The sequence below is a fragment of the Bos indicus genome, chromosome 18 (assembly GCF_029378745.1).
Source record: "Bos indicus isolate NIAB-ARS_2022 breed Sahiwal x Tharparkar chromosome 18, NIAB-ARS_B.indTharparkar_mat_pri_1.0, whole genome shotgun sequence".
Taxonomy (NCBI): Eukaryota; Metazoa; Chordata; class Mammalia; order Artiodactyla; family Bovidae; genus Bos; species Bos indicus.
Window position 1 is genome coordinate 24,414,895 of NC_091777.1, and position 25,893 is coordinate 24,440,787.

The 25,893-nt window shown below is 42.5% G+C and overlaps 1 protein-coding gene and 1 non-coding gene across 2 annotated transcripts in view; both read left to right on the forward strand.

Moving 5' to 3' along the window:
* LPCAT2 (lysophosphatidylcholine acyltransferase 2) overlaps nucleotides 1–12,353 on the forward strand; it is a 72,727-nt gene extending 60,374 nt beyond the window's left edge. Inside the window, exon 14 of the mRNA XM_019980002.2 lies at nucleotides 3,425–12,353. Coding sequence (XP_019835561.2) covers nucleotides 3,425–3,609 — 185 coding nt within the window. The 3' untranslated portion in view covers nucleotides 3,610–12,353. The remainder of the gene's footprint in view (nucleotides 1–3,424) is intronic.
* Nucleotides 12,354–20,432: 8,079 nt separating this feature from the next.
* TRNAF-GAA (transfer RNA phenylalanine (anticodon GAA)) lies at nucleotides 20,433–20,505 on the forward strand. The gene has a single exon. It is a non-coding gene; the product is annotated as a tRNA-Phe (tRNA).
* Nucleotides 20,506–25,893: the final 5,388 nt, after the last annotated feature.

Below are 25,893 nucleotides of genomic sequence, written 5' to 3' on the forward strand. Positions count from 1 at the left end.
TACAGGCTGGGGGACCCACAGTAATAATAACAGTAATTAAACCGTCTATTAATGTTTCCTGTTAGTAGCTTAGGTGAGCTTTCGCATTCATTATATCATGTCACGTTGATGGCACCCCTGTGAGGGAGGGACTATCATGGAGGAAGACCTTGAGGCCAGACGGCAGGTCTGTCCACCAGCCTTTCTCCTGATGACTCAAGTCCATGCATTAAAATAAGTGCCCTTGGGACTTCCCTGGCAATCCAGTAGTTAAGACTCTGCACTTCCAAGGCAGAGGATGCAGGTTCGATCCCTGATTGGGGAACTGAGACCCCTCATGTCTCATGATGTGGCCAAAAAATAAAAACAAATAAAATTAAATAAAAACAAAAATTTAAAAATAAGTCCTGTAAGGGATGAAGGGATGGTTCATCAGTTTCCATGTATTTCATAATGTTCTTAGGAAACACAACTTGGTGGAGCTTTGATGTGGTCATAGACATGGCTTATCTTCCCCAGTCTTCTCTGGTGGGCTGGAGGAGGATTCCTCTTGAATGCCTTTTTCCTTCTGGTGCTCAAAGAGTCTCTGCCTGATAACTTTCATTGGATGGGGGCTTTAGATCACATACTACGCTTACTCTCTCTTTTTAATTACTGTCATTTGGCTATCTTTTCTTCTATTTTAGATAATTAAATGCCTAGGGCACTTACTCTATTAAGTTCATTTAAAAAAAAAAAAGAAAGAATAAAATAGAAAGTATATACTGATGTAAAACTTAAAGAGTCATAAACCTCATGTGTACTAATTCTCTGGCCATTTTCATTGCATAATTAAGACTGTATTACTCCAAGCTACCATTTTTTTTTTTTGTAGTATTCTTTTTAATTTTTTTTTTGATGTTGACCATTTTCAAAGTCTTTATTTAATTTGTTACAATATTACTTGTTTTATGCTTTGACTTTTTTGGCCTCAAGGCATGAGGGATCTTAGCTCCCCTGCTGCTGCTACTGCTGCTAAGTTGCTTCAGTCGTGTCCAACTCTGTGCAACCCCATGGACTGCAGCCTACCAGGCTCCTCCGTCCATGGGATTTTCCAGGCAAGAGTACTGGAGTGGGGTGCCATTAGCTCCCCTATCAGGGATCAAACCCGCATCCCCTGCATTGGAAGATGAAGTCTTAACCACTGGACCACAAAGAAGTCTCAAAGCTACCAAATTTTGAAAAACTATTTTGAATTATTATTTCAATGGAAGCTAATCCTGAGAATTACTTGTAGGTAGTCATATGTTTACCTGTTGATTTTAATATTTTTTTATAGAAATATACTTTATTTTTTTTGGAGTTCAATACTTTTCTTTTTAGAATACAAAGAATATCTCCTCTTCCCCAATATTAGGCAAGCCCACTTTTTTTTTTTTTTGCAGGAACATTTGAGGTATTTAAATATGATTTTATGAAAGAATAGGTATAAAAATTTATCATGAATGTGGCCATTTACATTATTTAAATATGATCATTTAAGTTTTTATTCTTGGTTTTCCTTTAGCAAAATGAATGCCCAAATTCTACTTATCACCAGTTCATAGCACTTCTAGAAATGAGTTACTCTTTAATGCCACTGGCATCCCCAAAGAAGACAGAGACCTTCATCTTCTGACCAGAGCACAAGTCTTAAAATTAAAGCTCATGGTTTCTGTAGATCAACTCTCCTGCCTATGTATCTTAGAAATCACTTAATGTCTACTTTACCTCCATCACTGAAATAGACTCATGCAGATAAGTCTTTATTTTGGGTGTTAAGAAAGAATAATTAATAGCTTACCTGATTTGGAAATATAAAGTCTATTAATACAAAATAATGTTGTAATTACAGAGAATGATCTGGGCTCAATCTGGTGACTTCCTCATCACTAAGACCTGTCTATATCATCAAGAATTGCTAGGTACTCTAATGTGCCATGAAGTAGACACTTGGTTATAGGAGGATTTTTTTTAATCGATAGAAATAGGATATTGGGTTAAAAGCCTTTTATTAGAGAGTCAAATAGCAAGCTTATTCAAAGACCAGGCTTCCTTTGCTATATAAGTTCAATAAAGCTTTCTCCATCCTAACAGAAAAGGAGAGAGAAATTTCAAAGTTGAGGGAAGCATCATTTCAGAAACTATTAGGGGCTTAAGGTTCAAATTCTGATGGTTAATTTAGTAAGTTAATTTCTATACTCTACCTATGTCGCAAATCAAAACACCTGAGATAAAAGGAGGCCCATGACTGAGGGGTCTTGTGATACGATTATTCTATATTGTACACTCTACTTGTTCTTACTGATCATAAGTCAGGCAGGGCTCACCTTTTCAACATGGTTCATTTCTTTACCAGTTTTAAAGGTTAAAATCATTTTAAAAGTCAGTAATAGAAAGTCCTGGGCTTCCCTGGTGGCTCAGCTGGTAAAGAACCTGCCTGCAATGCAAGAGACCTGGGTTCCATCCCTGGGTTGGGAAGATCCCCTGGAGGAGGGCATGGCAACCCACTCTAGTATTCTTGCCTGGAGAATTCCCATGGATAGAGAAGCCTGGTGGGCTACAGTCCATGGGGTAGCAAAGAGTTGGACACGACTGAGTGACTAAGCACAGCACAGCACAATAGAAAGTCTTGGAGAATAAATTTTTAAACATTTTTTATTACAGAGAAATAGTAAAATTATATATAACAATAAAACATAATCATGGAGCATAATGAAGGTTTATAAATGAACACTTGTGTACTACCACTCAGATCAAGAAATAGAATTTTTCAGTAACTCTAGAAGCCTCCATGCACCCCTTCCAAAAATACAACCCCTTCCTCTGTCTTAAAGGAGGGAACTGCTGACCTGACTTAAAAAGGAATCTCTGCCTGCTTTGCTTTAGCATCTCGCCACAAAAGTACAAATTTTAAATATATTTTAGTTTTGCCTAAGTTTTTGAACCTTGCATAGTAGCCTGATACCACATGTGTTCTTGTGTATTTGGCTTTTTTCATTCGACATTATGGTTTTAAGATTTATCCACATTGTTACAACACAGCTAATCATTCATCTTCATTGCTGTACAGCATTATGTTCTCTGAATATGCCAGGATTTATTTTTCCACTTCAACTGTTAACAAACATTTGAATTGTTTCCATTTTTCACCTATTATGAATAACATTGCTGTGACTATTCTCATGCATGTCTCCCAGAATACAGTATGCACAAATCCTCTAGCTTATTTATCTGAGAATCAAGTATGCATATCTTCAACTTGACTAGATAATGGAAAAAACTATCTGCCAAAGCTGTTGTATAATTTATAAGGGTTGAGTAATAGACTTTTGCAATCATTATATTATTAAGATCATGTGTTAATCTGCATCATGCCAAAAGAAGATTCATCTCAATTTATTGAATTTTTTTTCTACTCTTTTAGAGGAATTTAAAAGTTTTGCCCTAAAGCATCCAGAATACGCTAAGATATTTACAACCTACTTAGATCTCCAGACGTGCCATGTGTTTTCATTGCCAAAAGAAGTCCAAGCAACTCCCTCAGTTGTAAGTAATAAAGTCAGCCCTGAAAGTCATGAAGAAAGTACCTCAGATAAAAAGGACGACTGAAAACAAATATTCCTAATAAGGAAACCATGGTGGCTTTTATTTGAAATTTCAAAGGCATGTATTGGTAGTATTTTACTTGTGATTGAGTAAGGATGATGTTTAAAATAGATAGCTTTTTTATAAAAATGATAGATTTTTCTTTATTGAAAGGCTTCTATTCACATGTATTTATCAATATTCCTTTTATTTTATATAATATTTTGCTATACTGATTGGCTTACTGGTGAGAAAGGTATTTTTATGGATTTTCCAGGTTAGTTTGCATATCCAAATAAATGAAATGACCTCCCTTGTTTACTGAGGAGCATTAATCAACACTGTAAAAAAAATTTTAAGTATAAACACTTTTTCATCTACCTTCCTCTAAAGAAATAAGGTTGTATTCTGTTAACTCTAGTTTCTTCCCATTCTGGAAATAAGAATGAAGAGCCTGAGGAATGTTGCATAATTTTATACCTTTAATTTCACAGATTCATCTCTTCCATTTGTATTTCAGTTTCTTGGATCACTGAATGTGGGGGGATTGGAAGGGAGAGCTCTGTTAATTGGATCAGTTCAGTTCAGTCGCTCAGTCGTGTCTGACTCTTTGCAACCCCCTGAACCGCAGCACACCAGGCCTCCCTGTCCATCACCAACTCCCAGAGTCCACCCAAACCCATGTCCATTGAGTCGGTGATGCCATCCAACCATCTCATCCTCTGTTGTCCCCTTCTTCTCCTGCTCTCAGTCTTTCCCAGAATCAGGGTCTTTTCCAATGAGTCAGCTCTTCGCATCAGGTGGCCAAAGTATTAGAGTTTCAACTTCAACATCAGTCCTTCCAATGAACACCCAGGACTGATCTCCTTTAGGATGGACTGGTTGGATCTCCTTGCAGTCCAAGGGACTCTCAAGAGTCTTCTCCAACACCACAGTTCAAAAGCATCAATTCTTCTGCACTCAGCTTTCTTCATAGTCCAACTCTCACATCCATACATGACCACTGGAAAAGCCTTGACTAGATGGACCTTTGTTGGCAAAGACTCCTTAAAAACTCATATTCTCTTGAGCATGCATCCCTATTGTTGATTTCCTTAACCATCTGCTAAGGAAATCATACCTTTTTTTGAGATCTACAGATTTAGAACTTTGTTTTAAAGACAACAACTGTGGCCAAAGGCTATGTAGGAATTGCCTTATTGAAGGTAACATTAATTGTATAATGAGAAAATAAATTGTTTGCCACAGAATTTAGTTTCATTTTAGTTGGGTAGTTTAGAATGTAGTGCTTGCCCAGTAAATGAATCAGATTTACTTTATTTTAGTGTTCTTGCCTGGAGAATCCCAGGGATGGGGGAGCCTGGTGGGCTGCCGTCTATGGGGTCGCACAGAGTCGGGCACGACTGAAGCGACTTAGCAGCAGAATTAATATATTTTACCATCTAAGTGGGAATTTTATTAAGTGTCCTCTCAAATTTGAGAAAATGAAAGTGAAAAGTGTTAGTCACTCAGTTGTGTCCAACCCTTGCGACCTCATGGACTGTAGCCCACTAGGCTCCTCTGTCCGTGGAATTCTCCAGGCAAGAATGAATACTGGAGTGGGTTGTCATTGCCTTCTCCAGGCGATATTCCTGACCCAAGGATCAAACCTGGGTCTCCTGCATTGCACACAAATTATTTAACATCTGAGAGCTTGCCTGAAATATCAACAGGAAAAATAGGAAGGTTCCAAACTATCACCAAAAGCTAGGGAATCCAAAAACCTATTTTATTAATGCAAGACCACTATTTAGTCCCCAGGCAGGAATTTAGCACTTTTTTTCCTTTAGTTTAAGCAATAATTTCCCTCAAATGCCATTTTATTAGATGTCATGCATGCTTACTAAAAAGTTTCATCCTTAAGTATATATGTATGATTGTTCGCTTTTTACATATCTTAAGCTATTTAGGGAGAAGGCAATGGCACCCCACTCCAGTACTCTTGCCTGGGAAATCCCATGGATGGAGGAGCCTGGTAGGCTACAGTCCATGGGGTCACTAAGAGTCGGACACGACTGAGTGACTTCACTTTCATTTTTCACTTTCATGCATTGGAGAAGGAAATGGCAACCGACTCCAGTGTTCTTGCCTGGAGAATCCCAGGAACAGAGGAGCCTGGTGGGCTTCCGTCTATGGGGTCGCACAGAGTCAGATGCGACTTAGTAGCAGTAGCAGCAGCAAGCTATTTAGACAAAGAATGGAATGAGCTGAAAGCAATTGCTTAAGTAATTAGGAAAGTACATCTTTATAATATTGTTTATCACATGGAATTGAATATATATAATACTCAGGTACCCTGATTTTTATCATGGAAAAGTCACATGTTAATCCCATTAATCATGAAAAAGTAGCATTTTAAATTACAAGCTTTCTATGAGGCTCTTGAAAGTGATCCCATTGTTTTACTGTTTTAGAGTAATATTTATGTTCTTTAATTCTACTTCTGCCAATGTACTATTCCTCTTTTATTGTTACTGAACAAACTTACTACATAAAATTCTTGGCAATTAAAAATTCTGGTTTTGCCATTTTTGTCTCAAACGTAATATACTTTTTTAATATGGTTTGAATGTAAGTTTGTATATTTGTGAATGTGATCAATTTTGTTTGCATTTAAGCCTTATTAAATATCACACATAATTTTACTCTAATAAATGACTCAAATTTTAGCCAAAGCAGCAATAGTATTCCTAAAGTTGACTTTTGACTGATGGAGTGTATGTAATAACACAAGTTATTACTGTTAGTATTACTACCAACTAGGCCTCTGCTTTTATGCCATCTAAACAAAGATTTTCTTCAAAGCGGCTCTTCTCTTAGAATTTAAAGTTAAGCAATTAAATTTCATTAAATCAGTTAAATGCACTGTGCTTTTATATAATAGTTTGAAAGACCCAAGTTACTCTTTGAAATGAGAAATACTAGATCCTAAGACTTATACACCATAAAACTTTCGATCAGAACAGTTCTGTTGAAGGATAATCACACACTGAATGTTTACAGAGCAAGTTGCTTGCTTTATGTATATTTAATTATCTTCTGCCACTGTTTTTAGAGTCTTGCAAGGCTGAATAGGATCCCTAGCAGTGCTACCTCTAATGGAGACTTAAAAGAGCCCCTTTTAGAAGACGTATGGTGTGCTATCTGTATGAAGCACGGCAGTATGGATATCTGATTCTCAGACTCAGGAACTCTCCCTATCAGACTGTTACAAATGCAAGGTGGTTAGTTGGTAGCAGTTAATTGATATACCACTGACTCTATTAGAATACATGGGCTCCTCACCACAAAGGTCCTTATGGAATCCTTATAAGGGTATCACTACAGAGGATAAAAAGATACTAGTAAGAAGCCCTTTCCTAGGAATGCAGATGTATTTATAATTCTTATTTTCTTTTCTGTTCACTTGGATTGACTTTGCCATTTTTTTGCTCAGTTGTTAGACCAGAGTATTCTGTCAATGCCATGCTGTGAGTTGATAGAGGGGAAAGGCCGTCATGAAGTTCTTAACATATATCCAACATACATGTCTTGTATACATACCATTAACAATGTATATGCTATTTATATCCTACTATTCCACTTGCAGTGTAACATTTTCCAGTATCCTTAAACTCTGGAAATGTAAATTTTAAAATGTATGCCTAAGTTCCCTTCAGATAACTGTAACATAATCATGTGATCATACTTCAGATTTTGAAACTATGAGTTTTATTTTCATCTTGGGACTATTAAAAATAACCAATTCTATATTCCATGATAAGTTTTGAATTATGAATAGTTTGCTAAGGGGCTTATTTATACTTTCTGAATTCTAAAGTGAAAAATTTCCTAAAGATTTTACAATTATTAACTTTATTTTAAACTAATTTCATTACAGGAAAAAATTGAATTATTATCCTAGATACCCTAGAGTAATTCTAACTTCACGTAGTAGTTTACACGTTCATATCTTTTAAAGGTAAGTAGGCTTCATCTTTTTAAGAGAATTTTTCCCTTTGTGAAAGTAACAGACTTACTAATTATTACAATAAGTAATAATAATACCAATTTGGAGTCCTTACTATGTATCAGGCATTATGCTAAGTGATTTACAGGCAAATACACACTTAAACACTCAATGAAGCAAAGGTATTGTTGTCCCTAGTTTTATTAAGCAAAATTGAGAACTACCCCTAAGTCATTCATTAAATGATAGAGCTTGCAATTAAACCCAATTTTGTCTTGATTCCAAAGGTCATGCTTCCAATAATTTACATAAAGTAGTAAAGCTGCCTGATTTATAAAATTTGTAGGTTGAGCATCTGCCATTTATTTTCATCCTTGTGGGAAATTTTGACTTAGTTCTTAAAGAGAAACAGAGGTGGTTCAGAATGGTTCCTTCCAAGCAGTGGCTGAGAAAGATTGGCGAACCACAGCCTACCCAAGGAAACCCTCCCAACCCCTTCTTGTGGCCCAGGATAGGTCAGCTGAAAACCCTGAAACCTTCCTATAGGAACAGTCCAATTACTGTACCAAAGATGAGGTGAATGTCCAGATACTACAGTAAACTTTTTCCTTTGTGGGCAGTGATGGAGAGTGCATTTTCTAGTTCTCATGGGTCCCTCTGCTGTAGCGGCCTTTTCAGTCACATCTCTGCTCTCAGAACAAAGTAAATGCTGAATAAAGGAGAGTTTGAGGGACTTGAGGATAAAGCCAGAAGTGGAGCATCTAGGACCTTCATTCTAACTATTGCAAAGCATTGCCTTTGTTGGTCTCCCTGCTTATCCTTTACTCCTTTTATTCAGTTCAGTTCAGTTGCTCAGTCATGTCCGATTCTTTGCGACCTCATGAATCACAGCACGCCAGGCCTCCCTGTCCATCACCAACTCCCAGTGGTCACTCAAACTCATGTCCATCGAGTCAGTGATGCCATCCAGCCATCTCATCCTCTGTTGTCCCCTTTTCCTCCTGCCCCCAATCCCTTCCAGCATCAGGGTCTTTTCCAATAAGTCAACTCTTCGCATGAGGTGGCCAAAGTACTGGAGTTTCAGCTTCAGCATCAGTCCTTCCAATGAACACCCAGGACTGATCTTTAGGATGGACTGGTTGGATCTCCTTGCAGTCCAAGGGACTCTCAAGAGTCTTCTCCAACACCACAGTTCAAAAGCATCAATTCTTTGGTGCTCAGCTTTCTTCACAGTGCAACTGTCACATCCATACATGACCACTGGAAAAACCATAGCCTTGACTAGACGGACCTTTGTTGGCAAAGTAATGTCTCTGCTTTTCAATATACTGTGTAGGTTGGTCATAACTTTCCTTCCAAGGAGTAAGCGTCTTTTAATTTCATGGCTGCAATCACCATCTGCAGTGATTTTGGAGCCCCAAAAAATAGTCTGACGCAGTTTCCACTGTTTTCCCATCTATTTCCCATGAAGTGATGGGACCAGATGCCATGATCTTCGTTTTTTGAATGTTGAGCTTTAAGCCAACTTTTTCACTCTCCACTTTCACTTTCATCAAGAGGCTTTTGAGTTCCTCTTCACTTTCTGCCATAAGGGTGGTGTCATCTGCATATCCGAAGTTATTGATATTTCTCCCGGCAATCTTGATTCCAGCTTGTGCTGCTTCCAGTCCAGCATTTCTCATGATGTACTCTGCATAAAAGTTAAATAAGCAGGGTGACAATATACAGCTTTGACATACTCCTTTTCCTATTTGGAAGCAGTCTGTTGTTTCATGTCCAGTTCTAACTGTTGCTTCCTGAACTGCATATAGGTTTCTCAAGAGGCAGGTCAGGTGGTCTGGTATTCCCATCTCTTTCAGAATTTTCCACAGTTTATTGTGATCCACACAGTCAAAGGCTTTGGCATAGTCAATAAAGCAGAAATAGATGTTTTTCTGGAACTCTCTTGCTTTTTCGATGATCCAGCGGATGTTGGCAATTTGATCTCTGGTTCCTCTGCCTTTTCTAAAACCAGCTTGAACATCTGGAAGTTCATGGTTCACGTATTGCTGAAGCCTGGCTTGGAGAATTTTGAGCATTACTTTACTAGCGTGTGAGATGAGTGCAATTGTGCAGTAGTTTGAGCATTCTTTGGTATTGCCTTTCGGGATTGGAATGAAAACTGACCTTTTCCAGTCCTGTGGCCACTGCTGAGTTTTCCAAATTTGCTGGCATATTGAGTGCAGCACTTTCACAGCATCATCTTTCAGGATTTGAAAGAGCTCAACTGGAATTCCATGACCTCCACTAGCTTTGTTCGTAGTGATGCTTTCTAAGGCCCACTTGACTTCACATTCCAGGATGTCTGGCTCTAGATGAGTGATCACACCATCATGATTATCTTGGTCGTGAAGCTCTTTTTTGTACAGTTCTTCTGTGTATTCTTGCCACCTCTTCTTTATATCTTCTGCTTCTGTTAGGTCCATACTATTTCTGTGCTTTATCGAGCCCATCTTTGCATGAAATGTTCCCTTGGTATCTCTAATTTTCTTGAAGAGATCTCTAGTCTTTCCCATTCTGTTGTTTTCCTCTTATTTCTTTGCACTGATGGCTGAGAAAGGCTTTCTTATCTCTCCTTGCTATTCTTTGGAACTCTGCATTCATATGCTTATGTCTTTCCTTTTCTCCTTTGCTTTTCACTTCTCTTCTTATTACTCTTTTTATTAGTGCACTTAAACTTCTGGGAGTTTTGTTTATATATATATATATGTATAACAAATATATATTTATATATTACAATATTTATATAATATATTATTCATGTATTTATTGTCTTATTCCTAGCACTTAGAGGATATACCTGTGAACACTCAGTATTTGAAGAATGAATAATGATAACTGTATCTTTCACTTACTGTGCCTTGTATTTAGAATAGAGATCATCTTTACAACAAACTTTGAAAACCTGGGATTATGATCCTTAAAACTCATGTAGAGAATAAGTCTCAGAGAGGTTTTGTCACTTGCTCGGAGTTATATAACTGGTGAGTACAGGAGCTGAAATTCAAACCCAAGGCTGCCTGGCTCTAAGTGAGGGAACTTTTGATTAGGCCAATGTAACCTGAACCCATAAAATAAGTAAAAAATTAAAGGTTCCAGAAGCATGGCAACTAGATAATCTGAGAACCCTCTGGCCTCAAATCCCCTAGAATGTTAAGCAAAATGTCACCAACATATTTGAAATGTGTAACTGAGCATGCACAAAACTAAAGGAAATGCTCAGAAGTCAAAAATGAAAACAGAGCTGGACTCTGGAACTGTGTGCAGGCTTGAGTTACCATTGATGTGGGGGCATTCAGCAATCTTAATAACCAGGAGGGTTGTATTTTGTGGCTATGGGAGACAAAAGGTGTTATGTGATGTGGGGATTTGGAACTGAGATCTCGGGGAAGAAAAAAAAAAAAAAGATCTTGAAGGGCTACTCTCAGTAAAAGAATGAATTAAAAAAATTAATCTTTTGGTAAATAAAGACTGAGGAAATTTTTTCTGTCTTGGCCTGGGTTCTAGATTGGGGGAAAAAAAATCCTCCTCTGATAACTTTTTGTAAAACTTTCAGTTCTTTTGAGACAGAGATGGAGCCCATGCCCCCTTCACTGGGAGCCTGGAGTCTTAAGCACTGGACCACCAGGGAAGTCCTGTTTGGTTCTTTTCTTAGTTTCTATTTGGCTAGTTTGTTGTTGTTTAGTTGCTACATAGCACCTGACTCTTTTGCAACCCCATAGACTGTAGCCTGAGGAGGGCACGGCAAAACCCCATAGACTGTAGCCTGAGGAGGGCACGGCAACCCACTTCAGTGTTCTTGCCTGGAGAATCCCCATGGACAGAGGAGCCTGGTGGGCTACAGTCCACGGAGTCACAAAGAGCCAGACACAGTTGAGTGACCAAGCATAGACTGTAGCCCACCAGGCTCCTCCATCCATGAGATTTCCCAAAAGAATACTGGAGTGGGTTGCCATTTCCTTCTCCCGGAGATCTTCCCAACCCAGGGATCAAATCTGCATCTCCTGTTTGTCAGGTGGATTACCAGAGCCACCAGGGAAGCCCACTTGGCTAATGAGAAATCCTTATTTGTTCCCTCATTATGTTCACAGATTTCTTAATCGTCAGGAATATATTTATAATATTAGTAGTAGTTTTACAGTCATTGTTTCCTATTTCATCATCTGTGTCATTCCTGAGTCTATTTACATTGGCTGATTCTTCTCCAAGTAATGGGTCATATTTTCCTTCTTTACATGTCTTTATGCAAATTATTTTATGTACACAAATGTGTACAGTTTATCCTGTACATTGTAGATGCCAACTTATCGAGTGTCTAGACTTGGCTATTATCCTTAACAGAGTTTTGAGTTTTATTCTGATAGGTAATTAATTGACTTGCATGTTATCACATGAAATTCAATTTAAACCTCACACCCTCTACAAAGACTAATTCAAAGTGATCACAGATTTAAATGTAAAATGCAAAACTATAAAAGTTTCAGAGAAAAATGTGTGAGAAAATCTTTGTGCTCTATGGAGAAGCAAAGAGTTTTGAAATTTGACACCAGAAGCATAAAACTGTAAAACGTTTTCCCAAAGTAGCTGTACCAATTTACATTCCCCTCAGCAATGAATAAAAACCCTGATGGCTCTGCATTCTCACTAGCATTTGGTGAAGTCAATATAAGTCATGTTTTGCAGGAAATTTATATATATTATTTAAGTTGTTGAATTTGTTGCAATAAATTTGTTCTTAATATTCCTGTGTTATCCTGTTGATGTTCATATAATCTTAATGATATACTCTCATATTCTTAACATTAGTAAGTTTTTTTTTTTTTTTTTTAACATTAGTAAGTTTTAACCCAGACTGATTTTCCCAGTAGGTAGCTTCACAGGTCGCTGGATGCATTTTTGCTGCATTGATAGAAAGATGAAGCAAATGTGTCTGATGAAGAAAGTTAAAGTGAGTGATAATTTGGGGAGCTAGAGTTGGGGGAAGAATTAAATTCCTTCCAAAGTGGTTGTTTGAATAAGCATTGCTGAATTGGAATTCAACTTCTAAGCTCAACATTCAGAAAACGAAGATCATGGCATCCAGTCCCATCACTTCATGGGAAATAGATGGGGAAACAGTGGAAACAGTGTCAGACTTTATTTTCTGGGGCTCCAAAATCACTGCAGATGGTGACTGCAGCCATGAAATTAAAAGACGCTTACTCCTTGGAAGGAAAGTTATGACCAAGCTAGACAGCATATTCAAAAACAGAGACATTACTTTGCCAACAAAGGTTCGCCTAGTCAAGGCTATGGTTTTTCCAGTGGTCATGTATGGATGTGAGAGTTGGACTGTGAAGAAGGCTGAGCACTGAAGAATTGATGCTTTTGAACTGTGGTGTTGGAGAAGACTCTTGAGAGTCCCTTGGACTGCAAGGAGATCCAACCAGTCCATTCTGAAGGAGATCAGCCCTGGGATTTCTTTGGAAGGAATGATGCTAAAGCTGAAACTCCAGTACTTTGGCCACCTCATGCACAGAGTTGACGCATTGGAAAAGACTCTGATGCTGGGAGGGATTGGGGGCAGGAGGAAAAGGGGACAACAGAAGATGAGATGGCTGGATGGCATCACTGATTCGATGGACATGGGTTTGGGTGAACTCCGGGAGTTGGTGATGGACAGGGAGGCCTGGGGTGCTGCGATTCATGGAGTTGCAAAGAGTTGGGACACGACTGAGCGACTGAACTGAACTGAACTGAACTGATAGTAGAAAAGCTGGAAGTATCCCCTAAATTTATTTTGCACACACACACACAGTTTTCTTCAATGGAAAACATTCATAATGTACATTTTCAAATTTTTCTAAGTTTCTTAGATTCAGTTACCTGCTTGTCAATGTTTTAAACTAGAAGGTGCTCCAAATTAAGTTGAGATGCATGCATGCTAAGTCGCTTCAGTCGGACACAACTCTTTGCAACCCTATGGACTGTAACCTACCAGGCTCCTCTGTCCATAGGATTCTCCAAGCAAGAATACTGGAGTGGGTTGCCATGTCCTCCTCCAGGGGATCTTTGCAGTCCAGGGATTGAACCCGCATCTCTTGTGTCTCCTGCACTGGCAGGCAGATTCTTTACCTCTGAGCTACCAGGGGCCCCTAAGTGGAGAGAATTGAAGCCAAATCTCTGTGTGCAGCATCGTTGTTGGGGAAAAGCAATTTCCTTTGAAAGGTAAACACAGGCCTTATGAACAGCGTTGGCAGGGACTGCTGAAATCACTTTTCACCCTATTCAGGGTTACTTTCCTGACTCACAGACTGGAGGAGAACAAATGATTTGTCAAACAAAATGAACAAGGGAAAGTTTAGGAGGCTAAAACGGATTTCTGATGCAGGAAATTTATTTGAGCACAAGTATTTCCTCAGACAGTAGATTCAACCTGCAATAAAACCCAACATTTGTTCAATAATCCCCCAACCCTCTCATACTGTGTCAATGTTATCTTCACACATCATATTTCCTCTTTGTCCAAATTCTGCCACATTTAGAGGCCTTGCGTGACTTCCTCAACTCTGACATGTTATTTCTGGACGAATAAGTAACTGAATACTCTCAACTTCAGAGTTTCTGGATGAAGAAACAAAGCATAGAAATCTCCAAAGAGATGCCCTGTCACTTTCCCCAGTGACAGTTTCACTCTGTTTAAACTGTGTGTAAACAGAAACCCAACCAGCTAGTAAGCTGCCTTTAAATCGGCCAAAACTACCCCCTTCCCCATCATCACCCTGCAATGCCTGCACCACAGGCATTACTAGCTAGTTTGGCAAATGCAGGACAGTTGTGGGAACATTCAAACGTAAACCATAAATTGCTCAGAAGTGAAGGAACCAGATCACAGGTCTTGTTCTACAGCTGTCTGGCCCCTAGAGGACATTTTGGAGAATGATTCCGTTTTCTGCCTTGAGCTCACTTATAATGGTGGTGGTTTAGTCGCTAAGTCACGTCCAACTCTTGCAACACCATGGACTATAGCCTGCCAGGCTCTTCTGCCCATGGTATTCTCCAGGCAAGAATACTGGAGTGGGTTGCCATTTCCTTCTTCAGGGGATCTTCCCAACCCAGGACTTGAACCCGGGTGTCCCACATTGCAGGAGGATTCTTTACCAACTGAGCTATGAGGGGCTTCCCTTCTGACATATTGTCACATCTCTCAGTTTCCTTATTTGTAAAAAGGGGCTGTTACTTCACTTGCATAAAGTCACTGAGATTTTGTGAATCAGTTCAGACCAGACTCTGTGTGTGAGAGAGAGAGAAAGAGACGAGGGGAGACAGAAAGAGCAGGCGTGAGAGGGCATGTGAGAGAGAGCAAGAGAAAACCCTGCAAAGTGTAACATCCTATGCAAATACAAAGTATTTCCTTGAAAGCTGACATTACTGTCTGAGCTTTGGGAAAGCTGGAGACTCGGGTGGATATAATCTGGTATTTTCCTCCCAAGGATCTCAGACCTTAGCAGAGATCTTGCCTATGTTGTCCTCCTGCCCTGGGACACCCACTGTGCAGATGCATGGAGAAAGGCAGAGGTAGAACCAGGGGGAATGGGAGAGATGGGTGCTCATTCTCCCTCCAGGCAGCAGCCGAAGGGAACCAAGGGATGTTCTCTGATTCATCCCAGGTGGGGCCAAACAACAGCTATTAATGTAGTTTGGATGAGGGGTAGGGGTGGGAAAGTGGAGGTCTATTGAGTGTTATTCGGAGAGGGCAATGGCAACCCACTCCAGTACTCTTGCCTGGAAAATCCCATGGACAGAGGAGCCTTATAGGCTGCAGTCCATTGGGTCGCTCGGAGTCAGACACGACTGAGCGACTTCACTTTCACTTTTAACTTTCATGCATTCGAGAAGGAAATGACAACCCACTCCAGTATTCTTGCCTGGAGAATCCCAGGGACGGGGGAGCCTGGTGGGCTGCCGTCTATGGGGTCGCACAGAGTCAGACACGACTGAAGTGACTTAGCAGCAGCAGCAGCAGCCGTAAGTATTACTATGTCCTTCTGTTGAGTATGAATTCCTTTCCTCAGAACAAGCATGCTTTTCAGTTTTGTTAAAAGGGATACTTCAGTGACATGAACCCCAGAACTCCAAACTGGGGGGAAAAAAAATCAAGCTCATTTCCTAGAGCTTTCAACAAACCAATTATTATCTCCCCCTTGAATCATAAAGGAAAGCTAAGCAATGGCTTCCTGTTTATCCCCAACATCCACTAATAAATCCATTCCAATAGGAGTCAAATTTTAATTCTTTTTATAACTAGTGTACCAGAGGAAAAAAATCTAAATATCATATGATGTCATCTAAGCTGAATGGATTTGGTTCGAAGCTGTATCGCATAAAGAAGACCAACCTTCAATTCAGATAGCACCAGAGGCCTAGGATCCTTAATCCTATACCAATCAGGAGAAGCCACCAGAAAGCTTTCAGGCTCCATCTGAAACAGCTCAGAATATTAAAGGGCTTCCCAGGTGGCACTAGTGGTAAAGAACCCACCTGTCACTGCAGGAGACATAAGAGATGTGAGTTTGATCCCTGGGTCAGGAAGATCTTCTGGAGGAGGACAGAGCAACCCACTCCAGTATTCTTGACTGGGGAATCCCATGGACAGAGGAGCCTTGTGGGCTACAGTCCATAGGGTTGCAAAGAGTTGCACATGACTGAAGCAACTTAGCATGCATGCATGCAGGGAGGAGAAAGTACGTGACAATCTCAGGGTCCTGAGTTTTGGAACCAAATCACAGACTGCCCAGAGAGGCTGGTGCATTACTTAGCACCACGCATGCTCAGGTGTCCTGGCCAGAACAGCAGCATGCAGATTAAATGAGATGAGGAAACCCTGCATCTGGCATCCACACCTCCCCTTAATGGACCTCTGGGTGGACCGTGTAGGCTGTTGAGCCCTGTTAGTCTTGGGTCATTCATGGCAGCATTTCAATTGCCTTTGCCTTTGAGGACATTGTTCAGTCATCAGTTTGGAAAACAGCAATGGCTAGAAGTGGAAGAGATCTTGGTACGTGTTGTGGGTTGAATTGTATCCCCCCTGCAAAGAAGACCTGTTAAAGTCCTAACCCTAAGTACTCAGAACCTGCAATTATTTGGAATGAGGGTCTTTGTAGATGTAATTCATTTAAGATGAGTTTGTTAGGGTGGGCCCTAGTCCAACACAGACACACACAAAGAGAAGACAACCACACGATAGTGGAGGCAGAGATTGGAGCCACACGGTTCCAAGCCAAGGAACTCCAAGGATTGCCTTCAAACACGGGAAGCTGCGAGGCACAGGAGGATTCTTTCCTGGAGCTTTCGTGGGGAGGAGGCCCTGAAGACACCTCAATTTGAGACTTCCAGCCTCCGGAACTTGTTTTAAGCCACCAGCTTGTGATACGTTGTCACAGCAGCTCTAGGAAGTTCATACAGTCATTTTTGGTAAATGTTTTGTTTCCAAGGGCTTCCCTGGTGGCTCAGTGGTAAAGAATCTGCCTGCCAGTGCAGGACACGTAGTTTGATCCCTGGGTCAGGAAGATCCCCTAGAGAAGGAAATAGCAACCTGCTCTAGTATTCTTGCTTGGGAAATCCCATGGACAGAGGAGCTTAGCGGGCTACAGTCCATGGTGTTGTGAAAGAGTCAGACACAACTTAACGACTAAAGAGCAACAGCAAATTGTTTCCAAAGGTGGTGCTGAACAAGATTCAACAGCAGCCCTGCAGATTCCCAGGCCTCCACTAGGGAAGCATGTGACCACACTTTCTCAGGACAACTGGTTAATTCATGCTCAGATTACCCCGATAATCCATGGTTCCTTCCCCATCCCTACTGCCTATTCAGCAGAACATCTGCTCAGATTCACATGCCAGACCCGGAGGATGGACCAAAGGCACCTGACCTGGTCAGGAAACACCTGGCAGCACTCATATAGGTAGGGATGCAGACAGAAGGCCAGCGATGACCGGGGAGGTGGATACACATGGAAAGCCCCTTGTAGAGGCAAAGCAATAACTCTTCCCCAGGCAGCACCACATCATGGTGGCAACGCTGGTGACCAAGTGGAAATTCTCAAAATGACAGACTAGACAGAAAGGGAAGTGAGTATGGCTGTCAAGAAATGAGGGGTCAGGTCTTCCCTGGTGGTCCAGTGGTTAAGAATCCACCTTGCAGTGCAGGGGATGTGGGTTTGATCCCTGGTTGGTGAGCTAAGATCCCACGTGCTGAGGAGCAGCTAAGCCCATGTGCCACAACTACTGAAGCCTACATGCCACAACAAAAGATCCTGCATGCTGCAACTAAGACCCAATGCAGACAAATATAAAAAAGATTTTAAAAGAGAGAGAGAAAAAATAAGGGGTCTGGGGTGAACAGGAGAGCTCCTGCCCTCTCAAAACTCAGGGTGGCCAGACAGAACTCCCCATGCTTTATGGGAAACCAGAGACCTAGATTTTTTAAAAATTGAAGTATAGTTGATTTACAATATGGTGTTAGTTTCAGGTTTACAGCAAAATAATTCAGTTATAAGACTATATATATATATATATATATTTCTATTCTTTTCCATTATAGTTTATGACAAAATATTGAATATATTTCTTGTGAGTGTGAAAGTCACTCAGTTCCGGTCTAACTCTTTGTGACCCTATGGACTGTACCCTGCCAGGCTCCTCTGTCCATGGAATTCTCCAGACAAGAATACTGGAGTCGGTTGCCATTCCTTCTACAGAAGATCTCCCCAACCCAGGGATTGAACCCAGGCCTCCCTCATTGCAGACAGATTCTTTACTGTCTTAGCCAGCAGAAAAGCCCCATAGTTCCTGTGCTATAAAGTAAATTCTTGTTGTTTATGTATTTTGTATATGGCAGTGTGCATCTGTTAAGCCTATACGCCCAATTTATCCCTCCCCCATCACTTCCCCTTTGGTAGTGATGTTTGTTTTCTGTGCAGAGACCTAGATGTTTACAAGAAATTTCCTGGTCTGTAAGCACTGGGTGGGCCAAGTAAAACCCTGGGACGTTGAGCTAGGCCCATAAGGTGATGCCCTGTGCCAGAGGCATCCTTCCACCCTCCATCTGTACATCTGTCTATCCAATGCCACAGGAGCCCTTGGGTACTTTCCTAAGTGATCACAAAGGGTTATGGCCTTCTCCGGTGTGGAGACCAGGCAGGTATCTCAGGGGCAGAGAAACAGTACAAATGTTTGCATTTCACCAGGATGAGATCGTTACAAACCGGATCAAGGAAACCTGAGAAAGTCAAGGACTGGGAGGGGAAGAAATGTGTCCCTGTGGCCTCTTAAGCAATTATCATCTGTGTCCCTGGCAGCTACTCAATTCCAGAGGCAATTCCAGGAGCTGTGATTTGGAATCAGCCTCTTAAGACACACTTAAAGGTTTTGGGGCTGGGTGCTTCTCAGAGAACAGAAAACCCAAGGTGGTGATAGTGGTGGAGAGAGAGTGGTTATACCTGTCCTTAAATACCTGCAGGGTTGTTACAGAAGGAGGGGGAAGGAGCTTCTTTTGTGAGGACCCAAGCATTAAACCCAGGGCCAGGGGAGAGGTCTAAAGGTGGAGTCGCTTGCCTTTGGAAGAAGTGAGCACTTGGTCATGGGAGGCATCCAAGCACACGTTCAGTGGCCAACATTTGGAGATAATATGGTGGAGAGACGCACAGCTGTGGACAAACTCTGAAGTCCTTTCCGTCCTTGAAATTCTTCGACTTAACTTATTAGTCACAGTTTGTGATATTCAATTAACCTGCTTTATTTGGGATCTTGTTTTTGTTTGTTTGGGATTTTGCTTTAGAAGATATGCAGAAACTTTGGAATTCTCTTTCCACTCTGGAAATGGGACTTTGAACTCTCAGCCCAGGAACTGTGACGAGTGGAAGGTGACCCAGGACCACGATACTTTCGAGGTGAAGGCAGCAGGCAGTCACTGACGGTGCCTTAATTTGTGGCTGCTGGGAAGAGTTAAAGTACAAGCCAGGCTTCTGAAAAACAGGAAGGAAAATGGGCAGATAGGACACGGGATCCTGGAATTAATAAGAAGTCAAATGGCTGAGTCACCGAGATAATTTCAAAGTCTGAAGGTAACAGGGGGAAAAAAAGGAGAAAAGAAAATCAGACAATTGGAAAGTAATGAAGGCTTTGCAAAGACCCCTGGTGACCAAAACAACAGAACTCGGGAAAATTTAATTACACACTGATAGGTGAGTCCTTCGAGACAGCCAGACTGTCCTGCCCCTGGCCCTTCCCTCTCACTGGATCCCTTTCTGGTCAGTAGCAGCTGCAACCCCCACCTCAGAACGCAGTTAGATTGGAGCCTTACCATTTGCTCAAAGCAATCTCCTTCACCCCCAGTTATAGTGCTGATCAGTCCATTTCATCATCCCCTCTCAGTGAGGATACAGAATGTCAGAACAGAAGTAAACGTTGGGAATCATTGTGCCCATTGTACAGAAGGGAAAGCTGAGGCCCAAAGAGTGGATCCTATGTCAGGTGCAACAGGGAAGGTTAAGGTGTACAAAGGCCAATTCCTTTTCTCTCCTAAATTAATAGAAAAGAAGCTTATATTGCTTAAGTTAGAGCTTATGCTTCTACTTTAAAAAAACATCATATTTTAAAAAACATAATCTTCGCAGGACTTCCCCCACAGTCCAGTGGCAAAGACTCTATACTCCCAATGCAGGGGGCCTGGGTTTGATCCCTGGTTGGGGAATTAGAGCCCACAACTAAGAAATTCCCAACTAGATTCTGCAACCAAGAGATCCCATGTGCTGCAGCTAAGACCCAGAGTAGCCAAATGGCTGAAATAGCTCAATTGGGAGAGCATTAGTCTGAAGATCTAAAGGTCCCTGGTTCAATCCCAGGTTTTGGCAACTGTTTCTGACCCTTTGGGCTTCCCTGGTAGCTCAGCTGGTAAAGAATCCGCCTGCAATGCAGGAGACCCCGGTTTGATTCCTGGGTTGGGAAGATCCTCTGGCGAAGGCTACCCGCTCCAGTATCCTTGGGCTTCCCTGGTGGCTCAGCTGGTAAAGAATCTGCCTGCAATGCAGGAGACCTGGGTTCGATCCCTAGGTGGGAAAGATCCCCTGGAGAAGGGTAACAGCTACCCACTCCAGTATTCTGGCCTGGAGAATTCCACAGTCTGTATAGTCCATGGGGTCACAAAGAGTCGGACACAACTGAGTGGCTTTCACTTTCTTTTTTTTAAAAAAAAGACAAGACCATTGATTCCTGTGCCCATGCTTTTTTTTTTAAAGGTCATCTTTGAGATTAATATGGGAACCTCTCCAACTCAATAGCTGGATTTTGAAGAAGAGATTTCTCCTGTCCCACACACTAAAAGTCACATTTTATTGACAGGGTGAGGTTTGGGGATGTACTTATGAACAACCAGGCTCTGTGTTCAGCCCTGTTCACAGACCCATCCAGAGAGCAGGCCTATCCCTGGGTGTTTCAGGGGCAAGCAGCCTGCTTGTCCCACTCTGAAGGCAGAGAGAAGCCCCCAGATGGGTTGCCAGGAGGACTGGGCAGATTAGGCGGTTTTGTAAGGAACTGGAGAGAGCAGGTCTGTTTACTCTTTCAGTATTTCTTTACATTTTTTTCAGGATCAGAAAGTGACCCCAGACTGTTCTTTTGGTGTATGATTTAGACTCGTTGTTACAACCACCCTTTGCCCCTGCTGTCATCCTCCTCCTGCCTGGGAAGAAGGAAGGCCCCAATTCCCTTTTCTCACCGCACCCCACCCCATTCTCTTCCAGTAACTCTAGAACCTCCTGACCAGGCCTCTGCCAGCCACTCTGCACAAAGGGCCGGACAGACCTTTTCATGAACACAGATTGTGCTGCTCACCCTAAAGAGCCCTCAGGGACTTTCTCACTGCATTGAGTAAATGCCATCCTCCTCTGGGTGGCCAAGAGGCAGCTGAAAATCAGGCCATCTCCCACCTCCTCTTCCTTCCCCTTGCCCTTGGCCACACTCCTGGGAGGCACTGCCTGCCTCGTTGCTCCAGTCCTCCAACCCACAAGGTGCTTTCTGAGTCACCCCTCCCTGATCCCTGCCACCCTGGGTCTCTCTCACCGTTTGGTCTCTCAACTGGAGAGAGTTTCCCCGAGCACCCAACTAAAGGGCTCTCCCCAGACTTTCTGAGTTAACCCAGTGCTCCAGTGTTTGCAAGGCTTTGTCAATATCTGTTGATAGCTGATTTATTTGCTTGTTTATTTGTTTCTAGCCTTCCCCCTGCTTGAGTTTAAGAGACAACTCATCTGTTTTCTTTACTATAACAGTCCTGGCTCATAGAACTTCTCCTGATATGTAATAGTTGCTCAGGAAATACTGTGGGAAGAAAGGAAAAAGGAAGGGAGGGAAGGAGAAAGGGAGAAGAAAAAGAGAAAGATAAAGGGAGGAAGCCTCTTGTATCTACATACTCTAGTTCGGTTTTAACTTAAAGGAAGTAGGAGCTAAAACAAAAGGATTAACTATGGGCTTTAATGCATTAGAAACAGCAATATTGGGGGGCAGATTGGCGGTGGGGAACCTCCAGTCCCACCTTCCAGGCAGCCAACTCTGTGTAGCCCAGGGGTAGGACAGGAGCTGGGGAGGTAAAGGGAGCTACCAGGGGGCGTGATGGATGGAGGAGGGGAGAAGTCTCCATCCTCACAGGTGGGCAGCGCCTGCCCTGCCTGGCAGGTGTGTAATAGTAGCATCTGCCATGGTGTAAACAGTTTCAGGATCAGCTTTGCCCCCAAATAACCTAGAGTCAATGAAAGAGTTGGGGGAATGCAAATATTTAGGTCAGAGCGAGGAATACAGTTTCCCTCCTTCAACCCAGGAGCTCCTGGGAGACGGGGCAGGGTCTTCTGAAGTTATGCGGATGAAGTACATTGCTCAAGATCTGAGCTCAGGTAGGCACCGCACACACAATGCGGTATGAAGGTGACTCCGGAGGGGTGGGACCTTGTTCCGGGGAGGTGGCATTTCACCAGTCTTTGGTGTTCCAGAGAGCAGGACTCGTGTGGATGGACACACACTCCACAAAAGCCACTGGCTGGCCACCAGCAGAGAAATCTCTTCTAACCAGAGTGCAGACATTGGACAGCCTGCCTAGGGGGCTGGAGGGGGCATGAGCTTCCCACTCTGAGGCCAAGGAGAGCAAAAAGTGCTTGGGTTAGTCACCGAGTCATGTGCAACTCTTTGTGACCCTGTGGACTGCAGCACGCCAGGCTCCTCTGTCCATGGGAGTTCCCAGGCAAGTATACTGGCATGGATTGCCATTTCCTTCTCCCAGGGATCTTCCCCACCCAGGGATTGAATGTGCATCTCCTGCACTGGCAGGCAGATTCTTTACCGTTGAGCCACCAGGGAAGCCCCCAGGTATTAGGTAGGAGATGGTAAAGACTGTGGTCTGGAGTCCCTGCCGCACCAGAGTCTGTGATGCTCAGATGAGGTCCATCTCCTGTTGACGCCCAAGTGGACTCTCGGAGCCATCAGGAGGGTGCTCAGCTCATCAGGGAAAGTCAGTTCCCTACGGCTTTTCCTTATAACTTTGTTTGCAGATAGCGAGCCTTTTCTGTCCGTCTCCTCATCCCGATCCTTTCTGCCTGTAACAATCACATTATTTAATTTAGACGAGTGAAGTTACCTTAGATCAATTATACTTATTTTTCCTGTGTAATTTTCAAAGCTTAATATCTCCATTCAGGCCCAGCCTGGGGGACAGGTTGTCTAGCAGAGTCCTAAACGATTTCAGCCCTTAATTCAATTGTACTTTTACCACAGCCTGGCCAGTGAGCATAATTCTTTTATCCCTAAGATGTCTCATTAGCAATAATCTAATAGCACGTATTAAAATATAGGTCACCGAGGTGGGCTGCCAAGTGAAAGGCTTGTCATAACTTTGAAGCCTGGACAGCTGTCTTGTTCCCCTCCAACACCACACCACCCCAACCCCAGGCTTAATTCTCCAACAGTCAACTCACAAAATCAGTCCACTTTCTGCTGTTCAAGGTGAAGAACTATCTATTCCTGGCTAGGAAATAGTGTTGGTATCTGTTGCCCTGGGGTGGGGTGAAGGGAGAAGTTCTTGCCAGCATGACACAGTAGAAAAGATCTCTGGCCTCGGACATTTGAGGCTGTGGCCCTCATCCCAGCTGTGCTCCGAACTTGCCAAGTGACCTGGGGGGACGGTTCTTACTCTGTCAGGCCTCAGTTTTCACATCTGTAAAAGCGGAAAGCAGTGAAGTTAGAGCCATTGTTTCTCTGGCTGTCCACATTCAGACTGTCCCAGTGTGCCCTTGATGTTTTCATTTAAGTCAACTCACTCTTCTAAATCAAATAAATTTGTTTTAAAAAGGAAGCTTGAGTATCAACATGGAAAAAGCTCAAGAACATTTTCAGAAAGATTGCTGCAGAATGATGCCTTTTGTATAAACTTTAAACGTGCAAACCGATCCTTTCTGTTGTTTAGACAGGCAAGACCAATCCATGCCATTAGAGGGTAAGGTCGTGGTTCCCTTTGGGGTGGGGGGAGATGTTGACTGAGAGGGGGAACATAGGGGGAATTCTGGGGTGCCAATCATTTTTTAAATGGCCTGGGTGGTGATTATACAGGTATGCATGCATGCATGCATTCTCAGTCACCAAAGCATGTCCAACTTTTTGTGACCCCATGGACTGTAACCTGCCAGACTCCATCTGTCCATGGGATTCTCCAGGCAAGCATACTGGAGTGGGTTGCCACATCCTTTTTCAGATCTTCCCCACCCAGGGATTGAACCTGTGTCTCTTACATCTCCTGCATTGGCAGGCAGGTTCTTTATCACTGGCGCCACCTGGGAAGCCCGTTATAGTTGTATATTCCTATATCTATCTTTATCCATCCATCTGTCTCCCTATCTACTTACATATCACCCACCTAGTAAAAGCATAGATACCTGCTTGGGAATAATCAACATTATATAAGGATGGTGGCATGCCAGCAGAGGTGGGAGGGAGCGGGATACAACTGGGGAGAGAGACACAGGGACTTCAACCATATATCTAATGTTTTTCTTACTTAAGTCAGCTAGCTGTTTGTTATAGGATTGTCTATAGTTTTATATAAGTCTGAGATAAGTCATTAAGTCTAAAATCATTGTTAAAGTTGTAAATAATGAGGAAAGCTTTATGTAACATCAGAAATAGAAAACCCCTGAGAGAAAGAAAGTGAAAGTGGCTCAGTCATGTCCGACTTTTTGTAACGCCATGGACTATACAGTCCATGGAATTTGCTAGGCCAGAACACTGGAGTGGGTAGCCTTTCCCTTCTCCAGGGGATCCTCCCAACCCAGGGATTGAATCCAGGTCTCCTGCACTGCAGGCAAATTCTTTACAAGCTGAGCTATCAGGGTAGCCCTAGAAAACCACTACCACAGGCCATATACAAATATGCAAGGAGACCAAATGCTGTTATTCAATTGTGCTACAGGGAGTCAGCCGCCAGCTCACCAGAGCACAGGAGAGGGCTTAGAGGGCTGTATCAGGGGTGGGAGAAGACACCCTCCCCAGTATGACAGCCTGGTTCCCAGAGACGTCCAGGCTGAGCCCTGGTGTGAGGACAGACCCCACGGCGGGGACTTTGGCCTGACAGTTTCCCAGGCGCTCATGAGGCTGGGGAAGGGGGGCTCTGGAGTAGGGGGGCTAAAAGGGTCTGACTCCAAGCCTGATTTCCCTCTGTTGAAATGGGCATCAGCAAAGGAGAAGTGCCCCTCCAATAGTCAGGGTTAAAAAGACCCAGTGTTGTTGGAATTTGGATCAGAGAAAGGCTTATTGCAGAGCCATGCAAGGTGAAAAGGTGGCTCATTTCCCTAAAAAACATGGAACTCCTTGAAGGGTTTTGGCAAAGCATTTTTAAAGGCAAGGTGAGGGAGGAGCATGGTTGGTTGTTGCAAACTTCTTGCTGTCAGAATCCTTTGTTTTTGCCATTGTCCACATAAGTCTGGTCACGACATTCCTATAAACCTCCAATGAGGCAAATGTCATTCTCCTTGTTCTGCACTGTTTTATCTCTATATGAATAAAATAGTGTTATATCCTTCAAGGTCAGAGGCTTGAGAATGGGCTGTGATGTACATTTCAGGGTATAGGCAACATTCTTAAACAGAAGCAAAAGCAATGGAACACAAAGGTTAAAGTAGAAAAAACAGATCCAATATGGAGTCAGGGTTGTTCTTCTCTCTTGTAGTAGGAAGGGGGTCATGCTTTCTTCCTATGTGAGTCAGTGTTAT